This window comes from Oncorhynchus keta, chromosome 36, assembly GCF_023373465.1.
Source record: "Oncorhynchus keta strain PuntledgeMale-10-30-2019 chromosome 36, Oket_V2, whole genome shotgun sequence".
NCBI lineage: Eukaryota > Metazoa > Chordata > Actinopteri > Salmoniformes > Salmonidae > Oncorhynchus > Oncorhynchus keta.
The window spans coordinates 4,792,011-4,816,057 of NC_068456.1; the positions used below are offsets into that span (position 1 = coordinate 4,792,011).

The 24,047-nt window shown below is 41.0% G+C and overlaps 2 protein-coding genes across 6 annotated transcripts in view; both read left to right on the forward strand.

The window, feature by feature from the left end:
* mypn (myopalladin) overlaps positions 1 to 12,603 on the forward strand; it is a 50,038-nt gene extending 37,435 nt beyond the window's left edge. For 3 of the 5 annotated variants that reach the window (XM_035753914.2, XM_035753916.2, XM_035753915.2), the window contains 11 exons: positions 1,424 to 2,680; positions 2,936 to 3,083; positions 3,806 to 3,886; positions 6,651 to 6,872; positions 7,204 to 7,353; positions 7,433 to 7,515; positions 8,108 to 8,237; positions 8,414 to 8,621; positions 8,875 to 9,040; positions 9,302 to 9,435; positions 11,514 to 12,603. In XM_035753914.2, coding sequence (XP_035609807.1) covers positions 1,424 to 2,680; positions 2,936 to 3,083; positions 3,806 to 3,886; positions 6,651 to 6,872; positions 7,204 to 7,353; positions 7,433 to 7,515; positions 8,108 to 8,237; positions 8,414 to 8,621; positions 8,875 to 9,040; positions 9,302 to 9,435; positions 11,514 to 11,692 — 2,758 coding nt within the window. In that variant the 3' untranslated portion in view covers positions 11,693 to 12,603. Of the gene's footprint in view, positions 1 to 128; positions 272 to 1,423; positions 2,681 to 2,935; positions 3,084 to 3,805; positions 3,887 to 6,650; positions 6,873 to 7,203; positions 7,354 to 7,432; positions 7,516 to 8,107; positions 8,238 to 8,413; positions 8,622 to 8,874; positions 9,041 to 9,301; positions 9,436 to 11,513 lie in introns of those variants that run through there. The other 2 variants (XM_035753918.2, XM_035753917.2) reach the window with 2 other exon arrangements.
* A 7,103-nt stretch (positions 12,604 to 19,706) lies between these two features.
* On the forward strand, positions 19,707 to 20,156 carry atoh7 (atonal bHLH transcription factor 7). The gene has a single exon (XM_035753770.1). It carries the CDS (start codon positions 19,707 to 19,709, stop codon positions 20,154 to 20,156), a length of 450 nt encoding a protein of 149 aa, XP_035609663.1.
* Positions 20,157 to 24,047: the final 3,891 nt, after the last annotated feature.

Below are 24,047 nucleotides of genomic sequence, written 5' to 3' on the forward strand. Positions count from 1 at the left end.
TTGATGATGAAAACGCTTTATTCTGAAAGCAAATCTAAAAAGTGTTTGGTTTCAGGATGTATTTTTGCGTTTACAGTCCTTGTTTTGATTTAAATCAAGCAGCTTGAGTTGTGTGGGCTGTATTTAGAACAGCTAACATTAGAGGTGGGAGGGTCTCCTCTCGAGCTCCCTATCTGACCTGCTCAGTTTTCATTTGTCTACTGAATACATATCTGTGCTTAACTATGTGGAGATTACAACTACAAAAAACTGAGGATGGTCATTTCTTAATGTAAGTGCAATGTTATGCTTTTTGTGCATGCTAGAAATCTTTGCACACAGGCATTGTGTTTGTCATTCTTTTGTCTGGAAGAAAAAAGTAAGTCTGCCTCTAAGGTGAAGTGTTTTGCATAGTGTTAATAATTGTTATTGATTCAGTTATTGATAAGTTATTGTCTCCTTTTCACTTTATGTTATCAAAGTGACTGATATTGAATGTGAAACGAATGTAAAAAAATGCTAGGATAATGTTGCAATGAAAGCTTTTCTTATACCAATCATGATACAGCACATTACTGACATTTCCAGTTGCAGAGTGTGTTTAGAGTCTGGATGCTCCTATACCTTAAAAGGGCAGACTATTTCCCCAACCAGCCCCTGAAAGGCACATTGTGGTCATTACTTTTTAGGGAACTGTGTTTAGAGTATTTGTAGTTATTATTATTATTATTATTATTTGGTGACGAACACATTAAGACTTTTGAACAAACAAAATATGACTTTTATTATAGCCTGATCTCAAGTCTGTTTATCCTGTCCTGGCAAATTCTGTGGTTTGGCGTGACAATGACCATAGGAGCTGGCAAGACAGCACAAACCGATCTGGGACCAGACTAGTTTTATTATACACTGAGTATACCAAACATTAGGAACACCTTCCAAATATTGAGTTGCATCCCCCTTTTGCCCTCAGAACAACCTCATTTCGTCGGAGCATGGACTCTACAAGGTGTCGAAAGCGTTCCATAGGGATGCTGGCCCATGTTGACTCCAATGCTTCCCACAGTTGTGTCAAGTTGGCTGGATGTCCTTTGGGTGGTGGATCATTCTTGATACACATGCGAAACGGTTAAGTGTTAAAAATGCAGCATCGCTGCAGTTCTTGACACAAACCGCCTGGCACCTACTACCATACCTCGTTGAAAGGCACTTAAATCTTTTGTCTTTCCCATTCACCCTCTGAATGGCTTAAAAATCCTTCTTTATCCTGTCTCCTCCCTGCATCTGCACTGATTGAAGTGGATTTAACAAGTGACATTAATAAGGGATCATAGCTTTCACCTGGATTCACCTGGTCCGTCTATGTTATGGAAAGAAAAAAGTTGTGTATACTCAGTATGTAAAGTGTTAATGTTCTTAACATCTTCCATCACTGTTTTCCCAGAGACCCTGTCCAGCTGCAGCTTCTACACAACCAGGTGCTTATGGAGCAGCAGCAGACTGACACTGAGCCAACCGGAGCCACCCAGAGTCAACCCGAGGCATCTGCCTGGCCAGCCCGGAAGCAACCCGAGCCCCAGCTCCAGCACCAGCAAAGCCTACCCCGTTCATCGACCCCCATGCCCCTGCAGTCCACCCACCCCGCACCCATACTGACCATGGCCCCAACACCCTTACTCAACTTCACCCCTGTGACAACACTGAACACTACCCCTGCAACCCAGCTAAACACTAGTGCCCCTGCACCCCTGCTTAACATTGCCTCTGCACCACTACTGAACCCATACGCAACCCAATCTTATTTTCTTTCTTCTTCTTCACCCCTGCTAAACACAAGCCCTGTACCACCAATAAACACTACCTCTGCACTACTACTGAACACAGCCCCTCCTGCACCCATTATGGGTACCCTGCCATCCTCTCCTCAACTGAAGACAGCTTCATCTTGTATGAGCTCCCCTCCATCTGCCCCTCTGCTGAGTACTGTTCCTGCACCCCACCTGCATACCAACCCTGCATCCCCACCCTATATGACCCTGCAAAACACCACCCATTCTTCCCAGCTGAACTTAGCCCCATTATCCCTGCCTAAATCTATTCACGTACCCCAGTTTAACACACCTCTCATACCTCATCTGAATACAGCCCCCACAGCATCTCTCAGCTCCATCCCTGCAGCTTTCAACAGGGCCCCTACAACCATGCAGAACACCTCCCCCTCCCCCCTTCTCAGAACAACTCATGCCTCCCTCCTCAACCTGGCTCCCATTTCGCAGAGCTTCAACTATGCTAGGCCAAAAGAGTTTATCACTGCCCAGACTCCCCTCTCTCCAGTCAGGAGTCCCTCCCCTACAGAGTCCCCAGTTCCGTTGCTCCACGAGCTGGCTGCCGAGCTCAACTCCTCCAACCCCAACCTGTTCTCTCCACAACCCAGAGTCTTCCCCACCAGAGTCCTCAAGTCACCCACTAGCCCCCCTTCCTTCATGTCCTCCCCCACCTCCCCCACCCCTTTGCCTGCTGCCTACCTCAACTCTGTGTTCACCCTGCCACAGCAGTCACCCCCACAGGCAGCGTCCCCGACCTCCAGCACCTCCACCCCCAGCCCCATCCAGAACCATGTGGCCTTCCTCAGCTCTGTCCTGCCCTCTCTACACACCACACAAGCCACCAACTCGATGGGCCTGCCCAGGAGTGCCCATGGGTAAGACCCTATGATTCCTGAATTCCCGGGAAACATTCCCAACGTTCCCAGGTTTTTCTTTAAATCCTTGTTGGAGGATTCCTGGAACTGGGAGGGAATAAGCAGGGGTGGAATCCTTCAACTCGGAATCCTGCAACTGGGATTTTGGAAAACTCTGGGAACTTTGGACCTCTTACCTTACACTTCAATTCATCATATTACAGTTTTACATATTGTGAAATACATGTTTGCTAATACATTTGTTTTGATCCACAGGCCACCTCAAGGCATGCAGAAGAAGTTGCCTACAGGCACTCGTCCCATGTCAGATGTTGACATTCGTAGCAGCCAACAAACCCTCCTCCAGGATATGGAGAAAAAGCTTAGGTTCAATGAAGATTTTATGCGTGGTCATGTACAACAGGTATCGGATATATCCCTTCAATTGTACTGTTATATTCCCTAAGGCATAGTCCTTCCATTATGGGGCGGCAGGTAGCCTCGTGGTTAGAGTGTTGGACTAGTAAACGAAAGGTTGCAAGATCGAATCCCCCGAGCTGACAATGTCGTTCTGCCCCTGAACAAGGCAGTTTAACCCACTGTTCCTAGGCCGTCATTGAAAAATAAGAATTTGATCTTAACTGACTTGCCTAGTTAAATAAAGGTAAAAGAAATAGATTGACTGAATATGCAACTAAATGAACGAGTACTTGATTGATGTAGTAATGTGGCTTGGAGTGGAACCAACAAAGGAACAGAGTGATCTCAAATAAATAAAGTATTATTCTTCTACAAATTATTTTCAACCCAACACATTCCTGCATGGCGCATTCTCACTTTCTTCCCATTGGCTATTCTGACATTCGTATTACAGTTCTATTTTGTTCTCCTTTTACATCGCAAGTGGAGCAAAGTGATACAACGTGAAACGATATGGAAGCAGTTAGAAAATGCATTCATCTAAACCGAGAGATCAGCAGTGCATCAGCAATCATTCCTTTTCCAATCATTTCATTTTCCATATTCATTCATCAAGTACGTCTACCATATAACAACATGCAGATCATTTCAATCACAAATGAGTAGTAGTAACGTGTGTGTCCATTAGTGTGTTTGTGTTCATCAATCATCCCTATCTTCTCATAGAAGCAGACTACTTATGAGGGGAAAACAGCGAGCAGACCCCTCGGACCAAACATTCCTGCCACTGTCTTTAACTATGACGAGGTACAGCGAACATCTCTCCCTCCCAAACATTTCTTTGCTCAGAACGTTTGGTAACACATTACATTAAGTTGCTCTTAAACCTGTGCAGAAAGACTGTATTTACACCAGTGACAACATTAGATTAACATGTTGTTGCAGTGCATTTGGAAAGTATTCTTGACCCCTTGACCTTTTCCAAATTCTGTGACGTTACAGCCTTATTCTAAAATGTATTAAATTGGGGGGTTTTTCCTCATCAATCTACACACAATACTCCATAATGTCAATGCAAAAATAGTTTTTTAGAAATGTTTGCAAATGTATTAAAATCAAAAATGGAAATATCACGTTTACCTAAGTAGTCAGACCCTTTATTCAGTACCTTTGGCAGCGATTACAGCATCGAAGCGAAGGTTGGCACACCTGTATTTGGGGAGTTTCTTCTATTCTTCTTTGCAGATCCTCTCAACCTCTGTCAGGTTGGATGGGGAGCGTCGCTGCACAGCTATTTTCAGGTCTCCAGTGATGTTTGATCGGGTTCAAGTCCGGGCTCTGGCTGTGCCACTCAAGGGCATTCAGAGACGTGTCCCGAAGCCACTCCTGCATTGTCTTGACTGTGTGCTTAGGGTCGTTGTCCTGTTGGAAGGTGAACCTTCGCCCCAGTCCGAGGTCCTGAACGCTCTGGAGCAGGTTTTCATCAAGGATCTGATCTCTCTCTGTACTTTGCTCCATTCATCTACTCTCCCAGGCCCTCCCGCTGAAAAACATCCCCACAGCACGATGCTGCCACCACCATATTTTCCAACTCCAAGCGGGCTGTCATGTGCCTTTTACTGAGGAGTGGCTTTCGTCTTGCCACTCTACCATAAAGGCCTGATTGGTGGAGTGCTACAGAGATGGTTTCTGTACAGCACTTTGAGATATCAGCTGATGTACGAAGGGCTATATAAATAAATTTGATTTGATTTGATTTGTCCTTCTGGAAGGTTCTCCCATCTCCACAGCGGAACTTTGGAGCTCTGTCAGAGTGACCATCAGGTTCTTGGTCACCTCCCTGACCTAGGCCCTTGTCCCCCGATTGCTCAGTTTGACCAGGCGGCCAGCTCTAGGAAGAGTCTTGGTGGTTCCAAACTTCTTCCATTCAAGAATGATGAAGGCCACTGTATTCTTGGGGACCTTAAACGCTGCAGAGATTTTTTGGTACCCTTCCCCAGATCTGTCCCTCGCCACAATCCTGTCTCAGAGCTCTACGGACAATTCCTTCGACCTCATGGCTTGGTTTTGAATGTACCACAGATGGACGCCAATCAAGTTGTAGAAACATCTCAAGGATGATCAACGGAAACAGGGCGCACCTGAGCTCAATTTCGAGTCTCATAGCAAACGGTCTGAATATGTATGTAAATAAAGTATTTCTGGTATTTATTTTTAATACATTTGCTAAAATAAATAAAAAAGTGTCATCGTGAGGTGTTGTGTGTAGATTGATGAGAAAAAAATATTTAATCCATTTTAGAATAAGGCTGTAACATACCAATGTGTGGAAAAAGGAAGGGGTCTGAATACTTTCTGAATGCACTGTTCATAGTACCTCAGTAATTGCTTAATGGAATTGAACTGGTTTTTGTAATTACACAAGAGGAATTGGAACTATTCCTTATTCCACTTGCGTAATAACTAAAAACCACTCAAGGCCATTACAATTACAATGCGATAAAAAAATATGACGTATTGTGAGTGTAGTAATTACAGCGTCACTATACAGGTATAACAGCAACGTAATGTATTAGTGAATGTTCAAAACCGTTTTTTTTAAGTAGTATGTATGGATGTATATTCATATATCCAAACACTGTAGTTAATTCATCATCCTAATCAGGCACTTTTAAAGTATGTGTTAACTAATATCCATTGCATGAATAATCCAAACAAATTCCAAACTGAAGGTAATACGTATTGACCACACTCATGTAATGTGATGCCCCAAATAGGCTGAGGTAAATGACATTCTCAGATTTGAGCAACCTCCATCGTTTCTTGCATATGAAATGTGCATAAAAACGTTCCGTTCAAATGTTCCTTTCAAACATTTCAACTGATGCCACGGGTCCCATCTGTTGTTCCTCTGAAAGTAATTGTGTTGTAATGTTGTCATAATTTCACTACATTTAAAATACCACTAACATTACCACTACCGTTAATCTTTTCAGGTCCTCAGGAGAAAAAAAAAAAAAGTTGACGTATCAAGATTGGAATTTGAATTGTTGGAATGATGTGTTCTTTGATATTATTCGCCAGGAATGCTTAGCTTGATATTTCAGTCCAAATGTGTTCTCTGTTCTCTGTTTTACCCTCAACTTCTGTTGTATTTTGTTTAGTAGGATCAGTCCAATACCAAGGGAGAGTGATAAGAGGAATGCCACTGCATGATACATTTTAAGGTTTAAAGCTGCACTCCTCAATCTATTTTTCTGCCCACAGTGAGACCAGAACAGTTGTCTTTGTAAAACTGAAGGCTGGTAAATGTAACTGCCACTTTTGAATCAAAATAGATTGAGGAGTACATCTTTAACCATGGTTGGATGTCAATTCCATTTAATTCCACTGGAATTCTAATGTTCTTCATTACTTTTCAATTAGGATTATTCGAATTGGATTGAGTTCAACCCTGCCTTTAACATGATATCCCGATTGATTAATGGTGATATTGTGCTCTGGGTCTGATTCCTCTGTCAATCCGCTCAAGTAAATACTCATCCAAACAGTTTCTGACATGTGTTTTTAGGAGTACAAAGTGTCCAACTTTGAGCAGAGGCTGTTGAGCGAGATAGAGTTCCGTCTGGAGCGCACGCCAGTCGAGGAGTCGGATGACGAGGTACAACACGATGAGAGCCCGACAGGGAAGTGCGTCGCGCCCATATTCGACAGGAAGCTGAGGAACTTCAGGGCCATGGAGGGTGTCCCTATGACGTTCTCCTGTAAAGTGGTGGGGATCCCCGTACCGAAGGTGAGACAGCACGTCTATGATCTCTAAATACGTTTTCACCCACACTGTTTTTTTTTTTTAGCAGAGGTTTTCATCCAAAGTAACTTACAGTACAGTGAGTACAAAGGTTCTTAGTATGTGATCCCATCAGAAATTGAACCCACAACCTTAGTGTTGCACTATCAACACTCTTACCAACTGAGCCACACAGGACCACACAGACGGTCAATGTTTTATTTGCCAACGCCAGGCAAATAAAAAAATGTTGGATCATATTTGGGGGTCGCCCGGGATCTGGACATATACTCAACGTTTGTTAGAAAATCTCCCTCTCGCTTCAACACCATTTCAGGTTTACTGGTTCAAGGATGGCAAGCAGATCTTGAGGAAAAATGATCATTATAAGAAGATTCGAGAGGGGGACGGAACCTGTGTCCTACACATAGAGGTCACCAATAACGACGATGATGGCAACTACACTGTCATGGCAGCTAACCCCCAGGTAACCGAACCACCTGTAATCACCTTTCTTACCCCTTCACTAAATCTGATTTGTTGATTAATGAATGAATGCTCACCAGGGACGAATCAGCTGCTCTGGTCATTTGATCATCCAAACGGGTCCTCTCCGAAACCGAATGACACCTATGATTCACTCTCAGAGGTGAGCAGGACTGACTGAGTGTGCATTGGGATCTGCAGAGGTAAGAAGAACCCTCTTCAGGTTGGAGTGCCAGAATGATTGCAGCTCTTAATGTTTTGTGGAGGCTACTTACAGTAAGATCCCAGATGTACATATTGCCCAGACAACTATTGAACAGCCCTCATAGCAACCATAAACCAATATATCGTTAAACCCATCAGAGAAAAATACATTGTTTTATCTCTAAGATAGCAACATGAATCTCATGCATCGTTGTATGGGCTCCTGAGTGGCGCCGCGGTCTAAGGCACTGCATCTCAGTGCTAGAGGCGTCACTACAGACCCTGTTTCGATTCTAGGCTATATCACAACTGGCCTTGATTGGGAGTCCCATAGGGTGGCACACAATTGGTCTAGCATCGTTAGGGTTAGGGCTGGGGTGGGCCGTCATTGTAAATAAGAATTTGTTCTTAACTGACTTGTCTAATTAAGTAAAACATTTAAAATCATAATAAAATTAGCGATAGCGATTAGCGATTGCAGATGACAAGATATCTCAGCAACACCAGGGCCAATATACATGTACTGTAACATATTCAGCACATCCCTACAGGGTGCGGGCCCGCATACAGGAAGTAGAAGAGGGTGAACCAACCCAGGAGCGCTTCTTCCGACCTCACTTCCTCCAGGCTCCAGGGGACATGGTGGCTCACGAGGGCAGAGTCTGTAGATTAGACTGCAAGGTATGTCCTCTCTGGATGAAATAACCATGGACTTGTAAATAAGCAATGGGCATTTAATACATTTTAGAATGACTATTAAAAAAGATCATTACTATAAACCAGTTAGGATAGCCTTTGCAGATAGATAGGACTGCACACATCTCACAAGAAGTGTTGTGTGTTTCTCTGTTTTCCAGGTGAGTGGCCTACCAAACCCAGAGCTGATGTGGCTGATCAACGGGAGGCCCATCTACCCAGACGTCTACCACCGGATGCTGGTGAGGGAGAACGGCGTCCATTCCCTTGTCATAGACCCTCTAAAACAGGACGACGCTGGGACATACACCTGCATCGCCAGCAACAAAGCAGGACAGAGCTCCTTCGGTCTGGAGTTAAGAGTTGTGGGTAAGAGTTCTCGAAGCAATGAAGCATTTTCATGAAACCCAAATAGTGTACCTCTTGATAACAAATGAGTATTTCATGATTATTAAAGATTTATACGCATTTATGATGACTAGGTAATCAGTGAGCGCTTTTGAATAAGTACAAAGTCCAAACCATGAATTGGTTGTTGTAGTGATGTGTGCCATTAGAATTAATAAGTAGTAGTAATTAGTAATTGTACATGACAGAGAAGAACTATTCTTTGCCCTTTCAGAAAAAGAGATGAAGCAGGCCCCCCAGTTTGTGGAGAAGCTCCAGAACACAGGCATCGCAGAGGGCACCCCTGTCCGACTGGAGTGCAGGGTTCTGGGCATGCCTCCACCTGTTATCTATTGGAAGAAAGACAACGACACCATTCCTCACACCAAGGCCAGAGTCAGGTTAGTGTTCCCTAACTAACCTCTCCCCTTCCAACCAGAGAGGTGACTGCCCATCCTATGGGTGCACTTATATTAAAACTCATGAAGACAAGAGGTAAAACAAAACCATGCTTAGCGATGTCGGTACATGCCAAATTAGCTTCGACTTTTTGAGATTAGAATATTGATGCCTGTTATTCACAATTTTTTTTTTTAATAGATCACAGTGAATATATACATTTATTATGATCATTTAATTGAAGAGATGAATTTTGATTCTAGCATACACCAGGATGCCACTGGATATGTTTGCCTCCTGATTCAGCCTACCAGGAAAGAGGATGCTGGCTGGTACACCGTATCAGCAAAGAATGAGGCTGGAATTGTTTCATGCACAGCCAGGCTAGACATCTATGGTAAGTTCAATTCAATACAACTTTCAACAGCTTTCTTTTACCCACCAGTGTTTATTGTAAAAGTTTTGAATTAGTTAATAGTTGCTAATGATTGTGCTTAAAGTATATCAAGATATCAAATAAATGCACAATAATACCCAACGCTACAGTGCCTTCAGAAAGTATTCATGCCCCTTGACTTTTCCCACATTTTGTTGTGTTACAGCCGGAGTTTAAAATTGATTAAATTGAGATTTTGTGTCACTGGCCTTCAAACAATAACTCATAATGTCAAAATGGAATTATGGTTTTAGAATTTCTTATACAAATTAACACAAAATGATAAAGTTAAAATGTCTTGAGTCAATAAATATTCAACCCCTTTGTTAAGGCAGGCCTAATGTTCAGGAGTAGAAATGTGCTTAACAAGTCACATAATTGTGTGTGTGTGTGCAATAATAGTGTTTAATTAACATGATTTTTTATATTTTGTATATTTTGTTATATATTTTTTAAATATATATTTATATATATCCAATTGTTTAGTAGCTACTATCTTGTCTCATCGCTACAACTCCTGTATGTGCTCGGGAGAGACGAAGGTTGAAAGTCATGCGTCCTCCGATAACACCGTGCACCTGGCAACCTTGGTTAGCGCGCACTGCGCCCGGGAGTAGCTGGTGCCCGATGAGACAAGGATATCCCTACCGGCCAAACCCTCCCTGCCCCGCACAACGCTAGACCAATTGTGCATCGCCCCACGGACCTCCCGGTCGCGGCCACGACAGAGCCAGCGGCCGCACAGCTGGCGCTGCAGTACAGTGCCCTTAACCACTGCGCCACCCGGGAGGCCCCATTAACATGATTTTTTAATGACTACCTCATCTCTGTACTCCACACCTACAATTTTCTGTAAGATCCCTCAGTCAAGTAGTACTTTTAAAACACATATTCAACCACAAAGACCAGGGAGGTTTTCCAATGCCTCGCAAAGAAGGGCATCTATTGGTAGATGGGTAAAAAAAAAACAGACATTGAGCATGGTATTAATTACACATTGGATGGTGTATCAATACACCCAGTCACTACAAAGATACATGCTTCCTTCCTAACTCAGTTGCCGGAGAGGAAGGAAAGCGCTCAAGGATGAGGACAATGGTGACTTTTAAACAGTTAGAGAGTTTAATGGTTGTGATAGGAGAAAACTGAGCATGGATCAATAACATTGTAGTTACTCCACAATACTAACCTATATGACAGAGTGAAAAGAAGAAAGCCTGTACAGAATACAAATATGCATCCTGTTTTCATAAGGTGCTAAAGTAAAACTGAATACTATCCTGAATACAAAGCATTATCTTTGTGGCAAATCCAACACAAAACATCACTGAGTACCACTCTTCATATTTTCAAGAATGGTGGTGGCTGCATCTTGTTATGGGTATGCTTGTCATTGGTAAGGATTAGGGATTTTTTGTTGTTATTGATCAAAATAAGCCTAATAGAGCTAAGCAAAGGAAAAATCCTAGAGGAAAACCTGGTTCAGTCTGATTTCCAACAGACACTGGGAGACAAATTCACCTTTCAGCAGGACAATAACCTAAAACACAAGGCCAAATATACAATGGAGTTGCTTACCGAAGGGACGTTGAATGTTCCTGAGTGGCCTACTTACCGCTTTGACTTAAATCGGCTTGAAAATCGATGGCAAGACATGAAAATGGCTGTCTAGCAATGAACAACAACGAAGAATTAAAAAAAAAAATAATGTGCAAATATTGTACAATACAGGTGTGCAAAGCTCTTAGACTTAACCAGAAAGACTCACAGCTGTAATTACTGCCAAAGTTGATTATAATATGTATTTACTCAGGGATGTAAATACATACAAATGAGAAACATCTGTATTTCACTTTCAGTAAAATGTGCTACATTTTCAAAAAACATGTTCTCACTTTGTCAATATGGGGTATTGTGGTGAGATAAAAAAAATAAAAAAATGTAATCCATTTTGAATTCAGGCTGTAACACAACAACATTTTGATTACATCAAGGGGTATGAATACTTTCTGAAGGCACTGTGTCTCTGTTGTCTGCAGCCCAGTGGCATAAGCAGGTCCCTCTGCCTATGAAAAAAGCTCCGCGGCAGGGCAGTCGCTATGCAGTGCTGACCGGCCAAGGCCTGGACATCAAATCTGCCTTCCCCACGACGGACAATAGCCCCATCCTGTTCTCCAGCTCCCCTGTGGAGGCACAGCTGGAGAGTGAGGAGCTGTGAGGAGCAGACACACTTCAGAGTCTGTAAAATTTCCCATAATGCACAGGTTTTTCCAAAATTCCAAAAGTTTAGGAAAGTTTGAGAATTTTGTCAACCTACTCCACCACCACCACCACCACCACTTTAATCACTACTGGCCCTTTGAGTCTACAAACGTCTCTTATCTGGAGTCTCGTAGGGCTGGTTTCCCAGACACAGATTCAGCCAAATCCTGGACTAAAAAGCATGCCCAATAGAGAATCTCCATTGAAAGTGCTTTTAGTTCAAGACTAGGCATAATCTGTGTCTGGGAAACTGGGTCCCAGAGTTGAGTCTGCTCTAACACCTCCTCATGACTAATCTACTAGTTCATCTAATCTGTGGTGGCCAGTGGGATGGAAGAGCAGGACTATAATCTTAGCAGTTTGTGTCATCTGGTTTGTGTGATACATTGAAATTACAATGACAAAAACGGTTAGATTTACAACTGGCAACCTAATGCTCTGTTTGTTCCTATTGAATTGTATCATTTGAAGCGTCTTTTTCACACAAAACAGACAAACTTGCCAAGTTTTAGTTCACTATCATCTTTTGATAGGTCTGATTTGTTTAGGGTTCATTTTGTTCTACTTTTTGATTAGTTAGTTTGATATTGAGAAGGTTGTTGAATGTTGATGATCATGACATACTTTCATCATCATACACTTCAACCTGTTCTTTATCTTTAGCAAATTGACTATTTTGTTTGGACGTGGTTATTGTATGGTTTGTTTTTATTTCAAACGTATATATTTGTGTCAAATAAAGATAGTTTATTTTAATGTTCATATAATATATATGTGCATTAAATGTAAATCAAAGAAATACACTAAAGGAAAGCCAAACTGACAAATTAAATTGTACACATGCATACATTGAGTGGGGGGGGTGCTACTCAATATTAGGAAGGTGTTCTTAATGTTTTGTACACTCAGTGTATATACAGTGGGGAGAACAAGTATTTGATACACTGCCGATTTTGCAGGTTTTCCTACTTACAAAGCATGTAGAGGTCTGTAATTTTTAATCATATGTACACTTCAACTGTGAGAGCCAGAATCTAAAACAAAAATCCAGAAAATCACATTGTATGATTTTTAAGTAATTCATTTGCATTTTCTTGCATGACATAAGTATTTGATACATCAGAAAAGCAGAACTTAATATCTGGTATAGAAACCTTTGTTTGCAATTACAGAGATCATATGTTTCCTGTAGTTCTTGACCAGGTTTGCACACACTGCAGCAGTGATTTTGGTCCACTCCTCCATACAGACCTTCTCCAGATCCTTCAGGTTTCGGGGCTGTCGCTGGGCAATATGGACTTTCAGTTCCCTCCAAAGATTTTCTATTGGGTTCAGGTCTGGAGACTGGCTAGGCCACTCCAGGACCTTGAGATGCTTCTTACGGAGCCACTCCTTAGTTGCCCTGACTGTGTGTTTCGGGTTGTTGTCATGCTGGAAGACCCAGCAACAACCCATCTTCAATACTCTTACTGAGGGAAGGAGGTTGTTGGTCAAGATCTCGCGATACATGGCCCTATCCACCCTCCCCTCAATACGGTGCAGTCGTCCTGTCCCCTTTGCAGAAAAGCATCCCCAAAGAATGATGTTTCCACCTCCATGCTTCATGGTTGGGATGGTGTTCTTGGGGTTGTACTCATCCTTCTTTTTGCTCCAAACACAGCGAGTGGAGTTTAGACCAAAAAGCTCAATTTTTTGTCTCATCAGACCACATGACCTTCTCCCATTCCTCATCTGGATCATCCAGATGGCCATTGGCAAACTTCAGACGGGCCTGGACATGCGCTGTCTTGAGCAGGGGGCCCTTGCGTATGCTGCAGTATTTTAATCCATGACGGCGTAGTTTGTTACTAATGGTTTTCTTTGAGACTGTGGTCCCAGCTCTCTTCAGGTCATTGACCAGGTCCTGCCGTGTAATTCTGGGCTGATCCCTCACCTTCCTCATGATCATTGATGGCCCACAAGGTGAGATCTTGCATGGAGCCCCAGACCGAGGGTGATTGACCGTCATCTTGAACTTCTTCCATTTTCTAATAATTGCGCCAACAGTTGTTGCCTTCTCACCAAGCTGCTTGCCTATTGTCCTGTAGCCCATCCCAGCCTTGTGCAGGTCTACAATTGTGTCCCTGATGTCCTTACACCCTCTCTGGTCTTGGCCATTGTGGAGAGGTTGGAGTCTGTTTGATTGAGTGTGTGGAGGTGTCTTTTATACAGGTAATGAGTTCAAACAGGTAATGTGTGTAGAACAGGAGGGCTTCTTAAAGAAAAACTAACAGGTCTGTGAGAGCCGGAATTCTTACTGGTTGGTAGGTGATCAGATACTTATGTCATGCAAATGAATTACTTAAAAATCATACAATGTGATTTTCTGGATTTTTGTTTTAGATTCCGGCTCTCACAGTTGAAGTGTACCTATGATTACAAATTACAGACCTCTACATGCTTTGCAAGTAGGAAAACCTGCAAAATCGGCAGTGTATCAAATACTTGTACTCCCCACTGTAGCAAGTACTATGAATATGACCAGGTGAATCCAGGTGAAAAATATGATCCCTTGTTGTTGTCACTTGTTAAATTCACTTCAATCAGTGTAGATGGAGGGGAGGAGACTGGTTAAATAAGTATTTTTAAGCCTTGAGACAATTGAGACATGGATTGTGTGTGTGCCATTCCTAGGGTGAATGGGCAAGACAGAATATTTAAGTGCCTGGGTTTTTCACGCTCAACAGTGTCCTGTGTGTATCAAGAATGATCCACCACCCAAAGGACATCCAGTCAACTTGACAGAACTGTGGGAACCATTGGTGAACATGGGCCAGCATCCCTGTGGAACGCTTTCGACATCTTGTGGAGTCCATGCCCCAACGAATTGAGGCTGTTGCAACTCAATATTAGGAAGGTGTCCTTAATGATTTGTACACTCAGTGTATATAGCCAGCTCTACTATGAATATGTCTTTACAATTTGATATCTAGAATTGGTTCAAAAATCTGATTGAGTTTACCTTGATTTTCAATTAAAACAGAATATTTCACATCGAATACATGATTTGTAAATGCACACTTTTGCACTGTGGTCCTGTTGTGTTTTGAGTCCATACTGATAGCATATGGAAAAGCAAGTTAACTACTGTAAGCAAAGGATGGCATTTAGTGCAAAAAATACACTGTAAGCCTCATTATAAACTTGCAGTGTGATTACATTTGAAACGTTTCTGCTAAAATGTGTGTTATCAGGTGGCGATCATTTGACAAGAGTTTAGTCAACCGAACAATAGATAAATAGTCGCCTCTTTATTATCACGCAGTTTGAAATGAAGCCAGATTGGAAAGGGGTTTATGGTCATTTCTGCGCTTTGCTCAATGCTTTTTGCATTACGAAAATGGCTCTGTTTCTTCTCACTGCCCCATAAATGGATAGTTGTGGTTACAGTAGCTTAACAGTACACCAGGAGCCTTATCCAAGGATTGCATTTCAAACACTATCATGATGTTTACTTGACAGAAATGCCTTTTTAAGGTGAGGGATTTGAGCTGCTATTTCTGCTGTATGGAGATAGGTAACTGAATATGTAAGTTATTTTAATAAGAAAAACGAAATTCTGACAGGAATTTATGCAATAATGTTCATGCAGCAGTATAGTTGTACTTTGAAAAATATACTCATGTGTTTCAATGTTAGTGGGTCTAGTGATAGGAAATATATTTGTTTGTTGGTAGGCACATGTGCTTTAACAGGATTCACTGATAGAATGAAATGTATGTGTGGGAGAAATTATGTTTTGACGTTTTGATGGAACTGTACACACCCTTGTAGCTAACATGCGATTATTGAAAAACAGATTAAATGTTTGAACACATATTCAATAAATGTAAAGTTGCACCATGTAAAATAGTTTTTTTCCCCCTGAGAATAAAGTTATATTTATTCCAAAAAATATATATAATGTATATTTTTGTACATACATGTGTCTTACACATTATGAATGCATGACATTTTATGGAAATATCTTTATTTTTTTAATTATTTAAATTTTACGTAGAATCAGAGTCTAGCAAAATAAAATGTATTGTTCCACCTACCTTTAAAAAACAAACCTTTGATCCACTCATTCACAATTGTTATTATTATGGATTATTGACTAATTCATTATCAGCTAGATTCATTTTTATGGAGTATACATTTGTAACATGATAATCAACACATATATCATTTACCTCTGTTATACAGTGCAATAATCCAATTTAATTGGATATCATGCTAGGTCTCAACTACTCTTCCCTTTGGTTTATTGTCAAATATGAGGTGAGATCTTGTTTCAGGCTTATTAGCGTGTTATTTACTTATTTTTTTCTGAGACCAATACACAATTCCAGACAGGAGACAATGCTCAGCTAAGCCAATTAAGCAATGTTAATCACACCAATTAGACTAGCAAAAAAGTTCAAATAGGCATGAAATTGCATTCACCTTACTTGACCTAATTGCAGTCCCCAGCCTCATTTGACCAGCTGCTACTTGTTGGCTGATTGGTAAATGAACATGTTATACTGGGGTTCGGTACATGGTTGTTATAGTCCTACTGTGTTAAGGGGGTATGAGGGGTGGAAGTGACAAAAACGTTATGCAATGAATTAATGTGATAATGAATTAATCAAACCAAATTTAATTTAGTCTACTCCATTATTTAATTACTGTACTTTTATTCAAACCGTTACTAATTTTAAAACGTTTGTCATGCCCCTCATAAGCCCTGTTTATTCCTGGTTCTGACATCCGTCATATCCTGATCTTGTCTGCAGTCTACATTCGGATTCTGCTATGAAATTATTTGCATACAAGGAGGGACCCGCAATAGTCTGTATTGCGGACACAGTGCAGGGATAAAAAAAAAAGTACATTTTAAACCATGTGTAGACACATTTCTGAAAATGTGGGCACAATCAAAATGTAGACAAGATCAGGACGGGGCTATAATGGACCCTGTTTCTATCTTTGATTGAACCCTGACGTTTGAGTCTCAGGTAATAGGCCCTCTGCTGCGGATATGTCCATGATGAATTGGCTCTGAAGGGACACTTGCTAGTGGTTGGTTTAGGAGAGTAAATAGTCACGTGGTTTCAAGTGCTGTTTTTTTAGATAGAAGCCCTGTTTATACCTGGTGCTAACAAGCATCCTGATCCTGTCCACATTGTTATTGTGCCCACATTTTTAGACGGTGTAGACGATTAAAAGATGCATTGTGAGCTGATTGTGATCACATCTTCCTGGCCATCTACAGAGGGAGTCAGGAGCCTCGTTTAAACTTGGTGCTAACATGCTCTTAATCATTTCTAAATGAAACTTGAGTATATTATTTAATCTAATCAGATTGACGAAATCTGACCGAACATACTGTCGGCCCCTAATACTGACGTTTTTACACTTTCCCTACTCTTAAACTTCAGAGGCCGTCATCTCCAAGTAGATCTACATGCATCTGGACAGGTCACTCCTTTTTCTGTGACATATTGCTTTTGACAGAGGGGGTAAACTAGCCACCAGTCCTTGTCAGACAAGCCAATCATACGAATGAGTGGGAAAACAAGGCTGGAAGAAATGGAAAGGTCGGAGACGGTCTGAAACATAGGCCACTCACAAGACAAGCAGCAGCTGGCCAACTACATCCATCTGTAATCAATGAACCAAACTGGTAGATGGGATTATATGCCTAATTGCACAGCAAACCAGTCCATTCCCAAAATGACCAAACAGCATGAGCTTGTGTCCTTGACCCAATATGACCTAGGCATGAGGCAGCATCTTGGGCACCTAGCAGTAATTCATGATTCATACACAATGCTTCTATACCCTGGGTTTTCACGCATAAATCCCTTTCTATGGCATTACGTTACATGATCTATTCCAGGAAGTAAACACAACGAGAAGAGCTAATAAATATTGACTGGGATTGCTGTAGTCACATTACTCATATTATTTTATGCAAATGTTCTACATATCTGTTAATGCCATTCAGAAATACGACTGTCTAACATTTGAGTGCATTTAAAGCTAGCAATAGGCCTATGCGTGGGATGTTGGTATGTACTGTGTGGGTTTGTGTTTACGTTTGGATGGAAGGGGAGGGGCTGTTGACCTGGTCAGATTCATCCCTTGATTGTTGGACTTACTTGCACCAGATGGAAAGGACAGACAGTTAAACAAATGATTCTGTCAAGTCTCATTTCCTCGGACCACTAGACAGATCAATTATTTACTTCACACATGGTCCCCAGTAAAGTACAAGGACACTAATGTATACCACATACTGTGCTTGATTAAGAACACAGCATTGGTAAACAGACCAGCAATAGCCACCCAATATTGGAGCAATCTCTTTTATTACATTCTAATAAACCATAGCAATAATGAATATACTTCTTGTTTATTCATGTAATGCATGTCCCGTCCCTAACTCTACCCAAAATATCAAATTCAAAACTAAATGTTTCACAAGACCAATAACATGTCAGAATATTTTGTGTGTACGTGATTTTGTCCTTCTCAAAATCATTTTATTTATCCCAGTCGGTGAAAAGAGCAACTGAGCAGGGTGTTGGTCTAGGAGTCACTCTTAAACCATTTAGGGGTTAGGGGTCACACTTACACTTTCTTCTCTGGGGATAATCTGTCTCGGATTATAAATGAGATTATCCGTATTATCATTATGACTAAGAACGAAACCTGTGATAAGCGAGTAAATAAACAAATGGTGTTTCCTTTAATATGTCATTTGTAGTGACATATTATCCCCAAATGTTCTTTCTAAATGTAGGTATGCAATGCAAATCACAAATACATAATCAATAAACACATGCAAACATTTTTATAAAAATCATGATAATAAATAATATTTAGCAATGATAATTAATTCACTTTCTAAAGGAAATCTGACAAATGGATATTTTAAAGAAGCTGCATAAAAGCCCCAATAATCTATATTACAACAAATGTCATGAGTGTTGACATCGAATGAAGTTCCCCTATGTTATATATCTGTTGTTCCTTCAGCTCTTGTGCAATTCAATTACTCATTTTTTACTTAAGGGACAAAATAACCGGCTATTATAAACATTGAATACAACGTATGCCATACACAGCAAACAAAGGCCTAATGTAAAGCAAAAAACAAACCAAAAAGATCACGGAAAGTACGACTGCAACATGTTGATTTCCTATTGAATTAAAGTGAACATAAGACTTTCAATTGTTACTTAGAGATTTTCCTTTGATGTCACTGTCTTTACACTGGTTAGAATTTCATCCAAGATAATCAGCTCTATAGGTTTCATTGCCAGATGGTAGATTTCTGTGTTTGCAACGCATGGCTGTTAGTAAAGCCATGATGGCTCAGAGTGAAGCCATGACCAGATAGAACAGGCTGACTTAATTGGAATTTCATTAAGGATTTGTTTGCGTTTTTGTCAGTGGGTGTGTGTGTTTGTGTGTCTGCGTTGGTGTCTATCCCAGCAAACAATATTGAGGATGGGGGGGAGGGCGATATTGGGGAGGGGGGTTAAAAGCAATATTGGGGATAGATGGGGGGGTATGAGTGATGGGATGGGACTCCACCTGCTGCCACCTGTTCATCTCCTGGGTCATATAAAAGTGTGTTCCTCAGTCTCTCCAAGACCAGAGACACAGAAGCTGTTTTACTGTTTAGGCTTAGCAGAGGACCAACACTTTGGATTAACTTCAAATTGTTCACTTGACATACAGCTTTATCGATACACAGCTTAATTAGACAAGGACTTTGGACAGCTACAAGAGGAACTTTGCGAAATTTGAAAACATCTTAAAACAGTCTGGCGGTTAGTTAACACACCACTTGACTTGGTTGACTCATCGCCACATTTTGGGAGGTTTTGGTAACATACAGTAGACAGAACCAGGAGAAAACTTGTGAACTGAATCGTGGAATTGTGACCAAAACCATGGTGTCCCGCCAGCCCAGTTGCACTGGATCTGACTCTGGATCCGAGTCCGAGAGTCTGGATTCGAAGTCTGGATCTCCAGAGAAGCATGATGGTTCCACACGGCGGAGGATGGCAGCCAACGCCCGTGAGAGGAAGAGGATGCAGGGGCTGAACACAGCCTTTGACCGTCTCCGTAAAGTGGTCCCCCAGTGGGGCCAGGATAAGCAACTGTCCAAGTACGAGACTCTGCAGATGGCCCTCAGCTACATCATGGCCCTCAGCCGGATCCTGACGGACGCCCAGAAGCGCAAAGCCCCCCACAGACAGTGGCTGGACCTGCAGTTTGACTCTGTGCAGCCAGAGAACTATCAGTGCTTCAGTACTATCAGGTACAGCTCTCCAGTTGAACAGGAGTACATGCATTCGTCCTTTCCCTACCAGTACGACGGCCTCCAAGTTCCTACATAGACTAGATGGTAAACTGAAAAACTAGTCATGTTGTTTGAGGTGAACGACAATCTGTACTTGTTTTTATGATGCAGGCGTTTTCTCCAACCCAGGAGTCAATAAATAGATTTGTATTGCTTTTATTTAAAAAATATATATTTATTGACATTTGTTTATATTTTAATGATTATTAAGTTTAGACATACGTTTAATATAAAATTCTTTAAAAAAAAGCAATTGACAGCTTGTATTGCATTTCAGTGTACTGTACTGCAATTGATTTAGCTAAGAGTTGGTTCCTCTGTACTCTTCCCTGGTACACACAGACATCTTGGCTTTCTCGATTTTCTCTTTCTCTCTGTATTGTTGGTAAGTAAACATTTCACTGTTAGTCTACACCTGTTTTTAATGAAGCATGTGACAAATAAAATTTGATTTGATTTGTATCAAATCTTCCAGATGAGACCCTGACATAATTGGTGTAATTTATAGTGAATGCGAATCATAGGATTACAAGTGGAGTTATTTGCCCCAATTGTTATTGTGTAAAAAAACAGTGACATTTTACAACTTTGGTAAGATACACTTTGAATCTATTTTTGTAAATGTTAACATAATGTTCTCTAGCCACAAAATGTAGGCATTTTGTAAATTCTACATGTTTTTTTGTGCTCTTCAGTTTTTCTAAACTGTGTTTAAAACTGTGTTTGTTTAATAGTCGTTTTTCTACTGAAATAAAAGTTGCTAGCTATTTTATTGAAATTGCTTTTGAGTTGTGTCAAGTTTTGTTCTTTTGTACATTTGCACATATTTGATCGTCTCATGGATCCCTTGACCAAGTCAGCAAGCGATGGTTCCCATCCAACAACCATTCTGTTTGGCTTGAGTGGAGACATCAACGCAGAGCACTTTACAGGTGAAGGTCACTTTCCATTTAACTGAGCCAGTATTTGTCTATCATCTAATAAGGAGGTAAATAGATTGTTATGGTAACCAATCATAACATATCTTTGGGGAATTAAATGTGAATGTACATCCTGTACCCAAAACATCCATTAACCGTAGCCCTTTCAACTCTTTCTATCTTAATTGCCCCATCTCATCTATGTTGTATACCTAGACAACAGGGGGTGCAAAAGGGGACCTAAAAATGTACAGCATTTCTTTTCTTTTGATGTGTCAGGTTCTAAGTGAGATTGATGGCGGGTCAGTCTGGTCCTGCACCACCCTGATCAGTGCGCCGTCCTTTTGTCCGGAGCTCCTGTGCCCTGAGATAAGACGGGATTACGTCAATGGTAGACCAACATATGAACAAATAAAAGGGCCTCGATTTTGGGCCCACAAATGTGAGATGATGTCGTTGAGCTTCTTTTTTCTTTTTACGAGTGAAGAACATTAGACAAATCTAATCAATTGATCATCATCATCATCATTAATAATAAATGCATGTCATGTCGTTGATCATTATCAGAAATGAACAAAGTGCTAAACAGAATGGTTGAATTCGGATCACTAGTAATTGGGATTATTATTTCACAAATGCCTTGTCAATATTTTGACACCAGAATAAGGAGGTGATGTTGGCCTATACTGTACCTCTGACTCACACCCAAGAAATGACATAAATCAGGTCAGTAATAATTCAGTAATAATAAAAAGTCCCATATTACTTTAGCACAACTGTACAGAGTTACCCCTAGAATAGTCGTATGACCACAACAAACCTGCATTCGTTTGAATACCAAGAATTGGGGATGGAAAGTGAGCGTTAGAAATGTTTAAATGTTGCCATCATGGTACATGCGGCATCTGATTATTGAAGCCTGTGTGCCAGATCCTGCCAAAGGCTCAACCAATGAGGAGATATTAAACTCTATTGTTGGGCAATGGCTGTGCCTAATTCCACTGTTCAGGGGCACTGATGCACGGACCTTCATGGCTGGACTCTTAACACAGAATCTGTTACTACCACCAATCTCTTCATATAGCATTTAATCCGATAATTATTTCATTTTAAGAGGGGCAATCTGTGATTGCAACTTCCATGTTTTACTTAAAATAATGCTATATACCCATTGATTCCTGAAGAATATAACTTACAAATGCCTCATGAGTTTAGTTCAACTGTTGTACCCCATCAGAACCCAAAATATAACCTTGTTTTACATCAGTGTTTGTAAACAATGCAATTGTAAACAACACTGTATAGCCTCAGAACATGAATAATACTATAATTTTTATATAATGGATGGTCAGTCCTTGCATACAGTACATAGCTCTGTCTATGATATTGAATGTGGTTACATTTCTTTACCACATCCCTTCGGACCGCGGAAGATCGTAAACCTGCATATGTCGGCTCAATTGGGAAAAAAACTCCACATTTCAATCGCACGATAACGCAGCGGTCCGTATTGAATGTAGCCCTTTGTTATTGAACTGCATATTGTCCCTCCAAAGCCAAAGTCTGTATCATTTCCAGTAATTTCAATTTTTGAAATACAGCGTATCCTTAGAGATTGAGATTAGTACAACTTTTTTATTTTACCATACACACAAAATGTGGGCTCTATTATTCCATTGTTTATGTTTCCGTTGTTATGAGACTTGTATAGTTTACGATTATGTTTAGAAAAGTAATGTTTCCCTCTCATGGAATGACATTCATTGACCACTACAGATATATCATAGAAATCAATAGATTTGCATGTACATTTTTTAATTTAAAAAAAATTGTGTCCATTGTTACATTTTTTGGTCGATGGCCCACTCTTTGATAGTATGCATATAAGTGTACCTATGTCTCGTCTATATTTATTGTCAAAAATCATTTCATTTAAACTCAATGAGTCAATTAATCTGATTAACAATGAATTATTTGCTGCTCCAGATGTGCCCTTGAACAAGGCATTTAACCCTAATTTCCTCGAGGGGCGCCGTACTACTATGGTTGACCCTGTAAAACAACACAGTTCACTGCACTTATCCTGTGTATGTGACAAAAAAATGTATTTTTGTCTTCACGGAAAATTGTCGTTACAAATGAACCAAGCTAGTGCAAAGATGATATGATTCATTATTTCATCTCCGAGTATATCTCACCCTCAACATACACTAAATTGTAATGAATATGTGTATGTGGGATGAGGTAAATTACACAGATGGTCATGGTAATTCAGAAGCTTTGTGGATTGTTTGCAAACTTAATATGCTTTTTGACAGTTGGTCAAAAATGTATATGCTAATGAGGTGACCAGGGCCTATTATACTCCATGTCTTCGGGCAGGAGATCAGAGGCACACTGCAGCAGCTATATTCTGATTAATTCAGCCACAAGCATTCAACAGTTGTCAATGGATCATGTAATTGACATGTCAATTAATTTGTTTAGCAGGAGTTTGTTGCCATTGCGAATGACTGAGTGGTTAACAGGTTGTGACGTTTAGAAAAACATTTAATCTAGAATCGGCTTCCTATTTCACAACAAAGCTTCCTTCACTCATGCTGCCAAACATACCCTCGTAAAACGGACCATCCTACCGATCCTTGACTTCGGCGATGTCATCTATAAAATAGCCTCCAACACTCTACTCAGCAAACTGGATGTAGTCTATCACAGTGCCATCCGTTTTGCCACCAAAGCCCCATACACTACTCACCACTGCGACCTATACGCTCTCGTTGGCTGGCCCTCGCTTCATACTTGTCGCCAAACCCACTGGCTACAGGTTATCTACAAGTCTCTGCTGGGGAAAGCCCCGCCGTATCTCAACTCGCTGGTCACCATAGCAGCACCCACTCGTAGCATGCGCTCCAGCAGGTATATCTCACTGGTCACCCCCAAAGCCAATTCCTCCTTTGGTCGCCTTTCCTTCCAGTTCTCTGCTGCCACTGACTGGAACGAACTGCAAA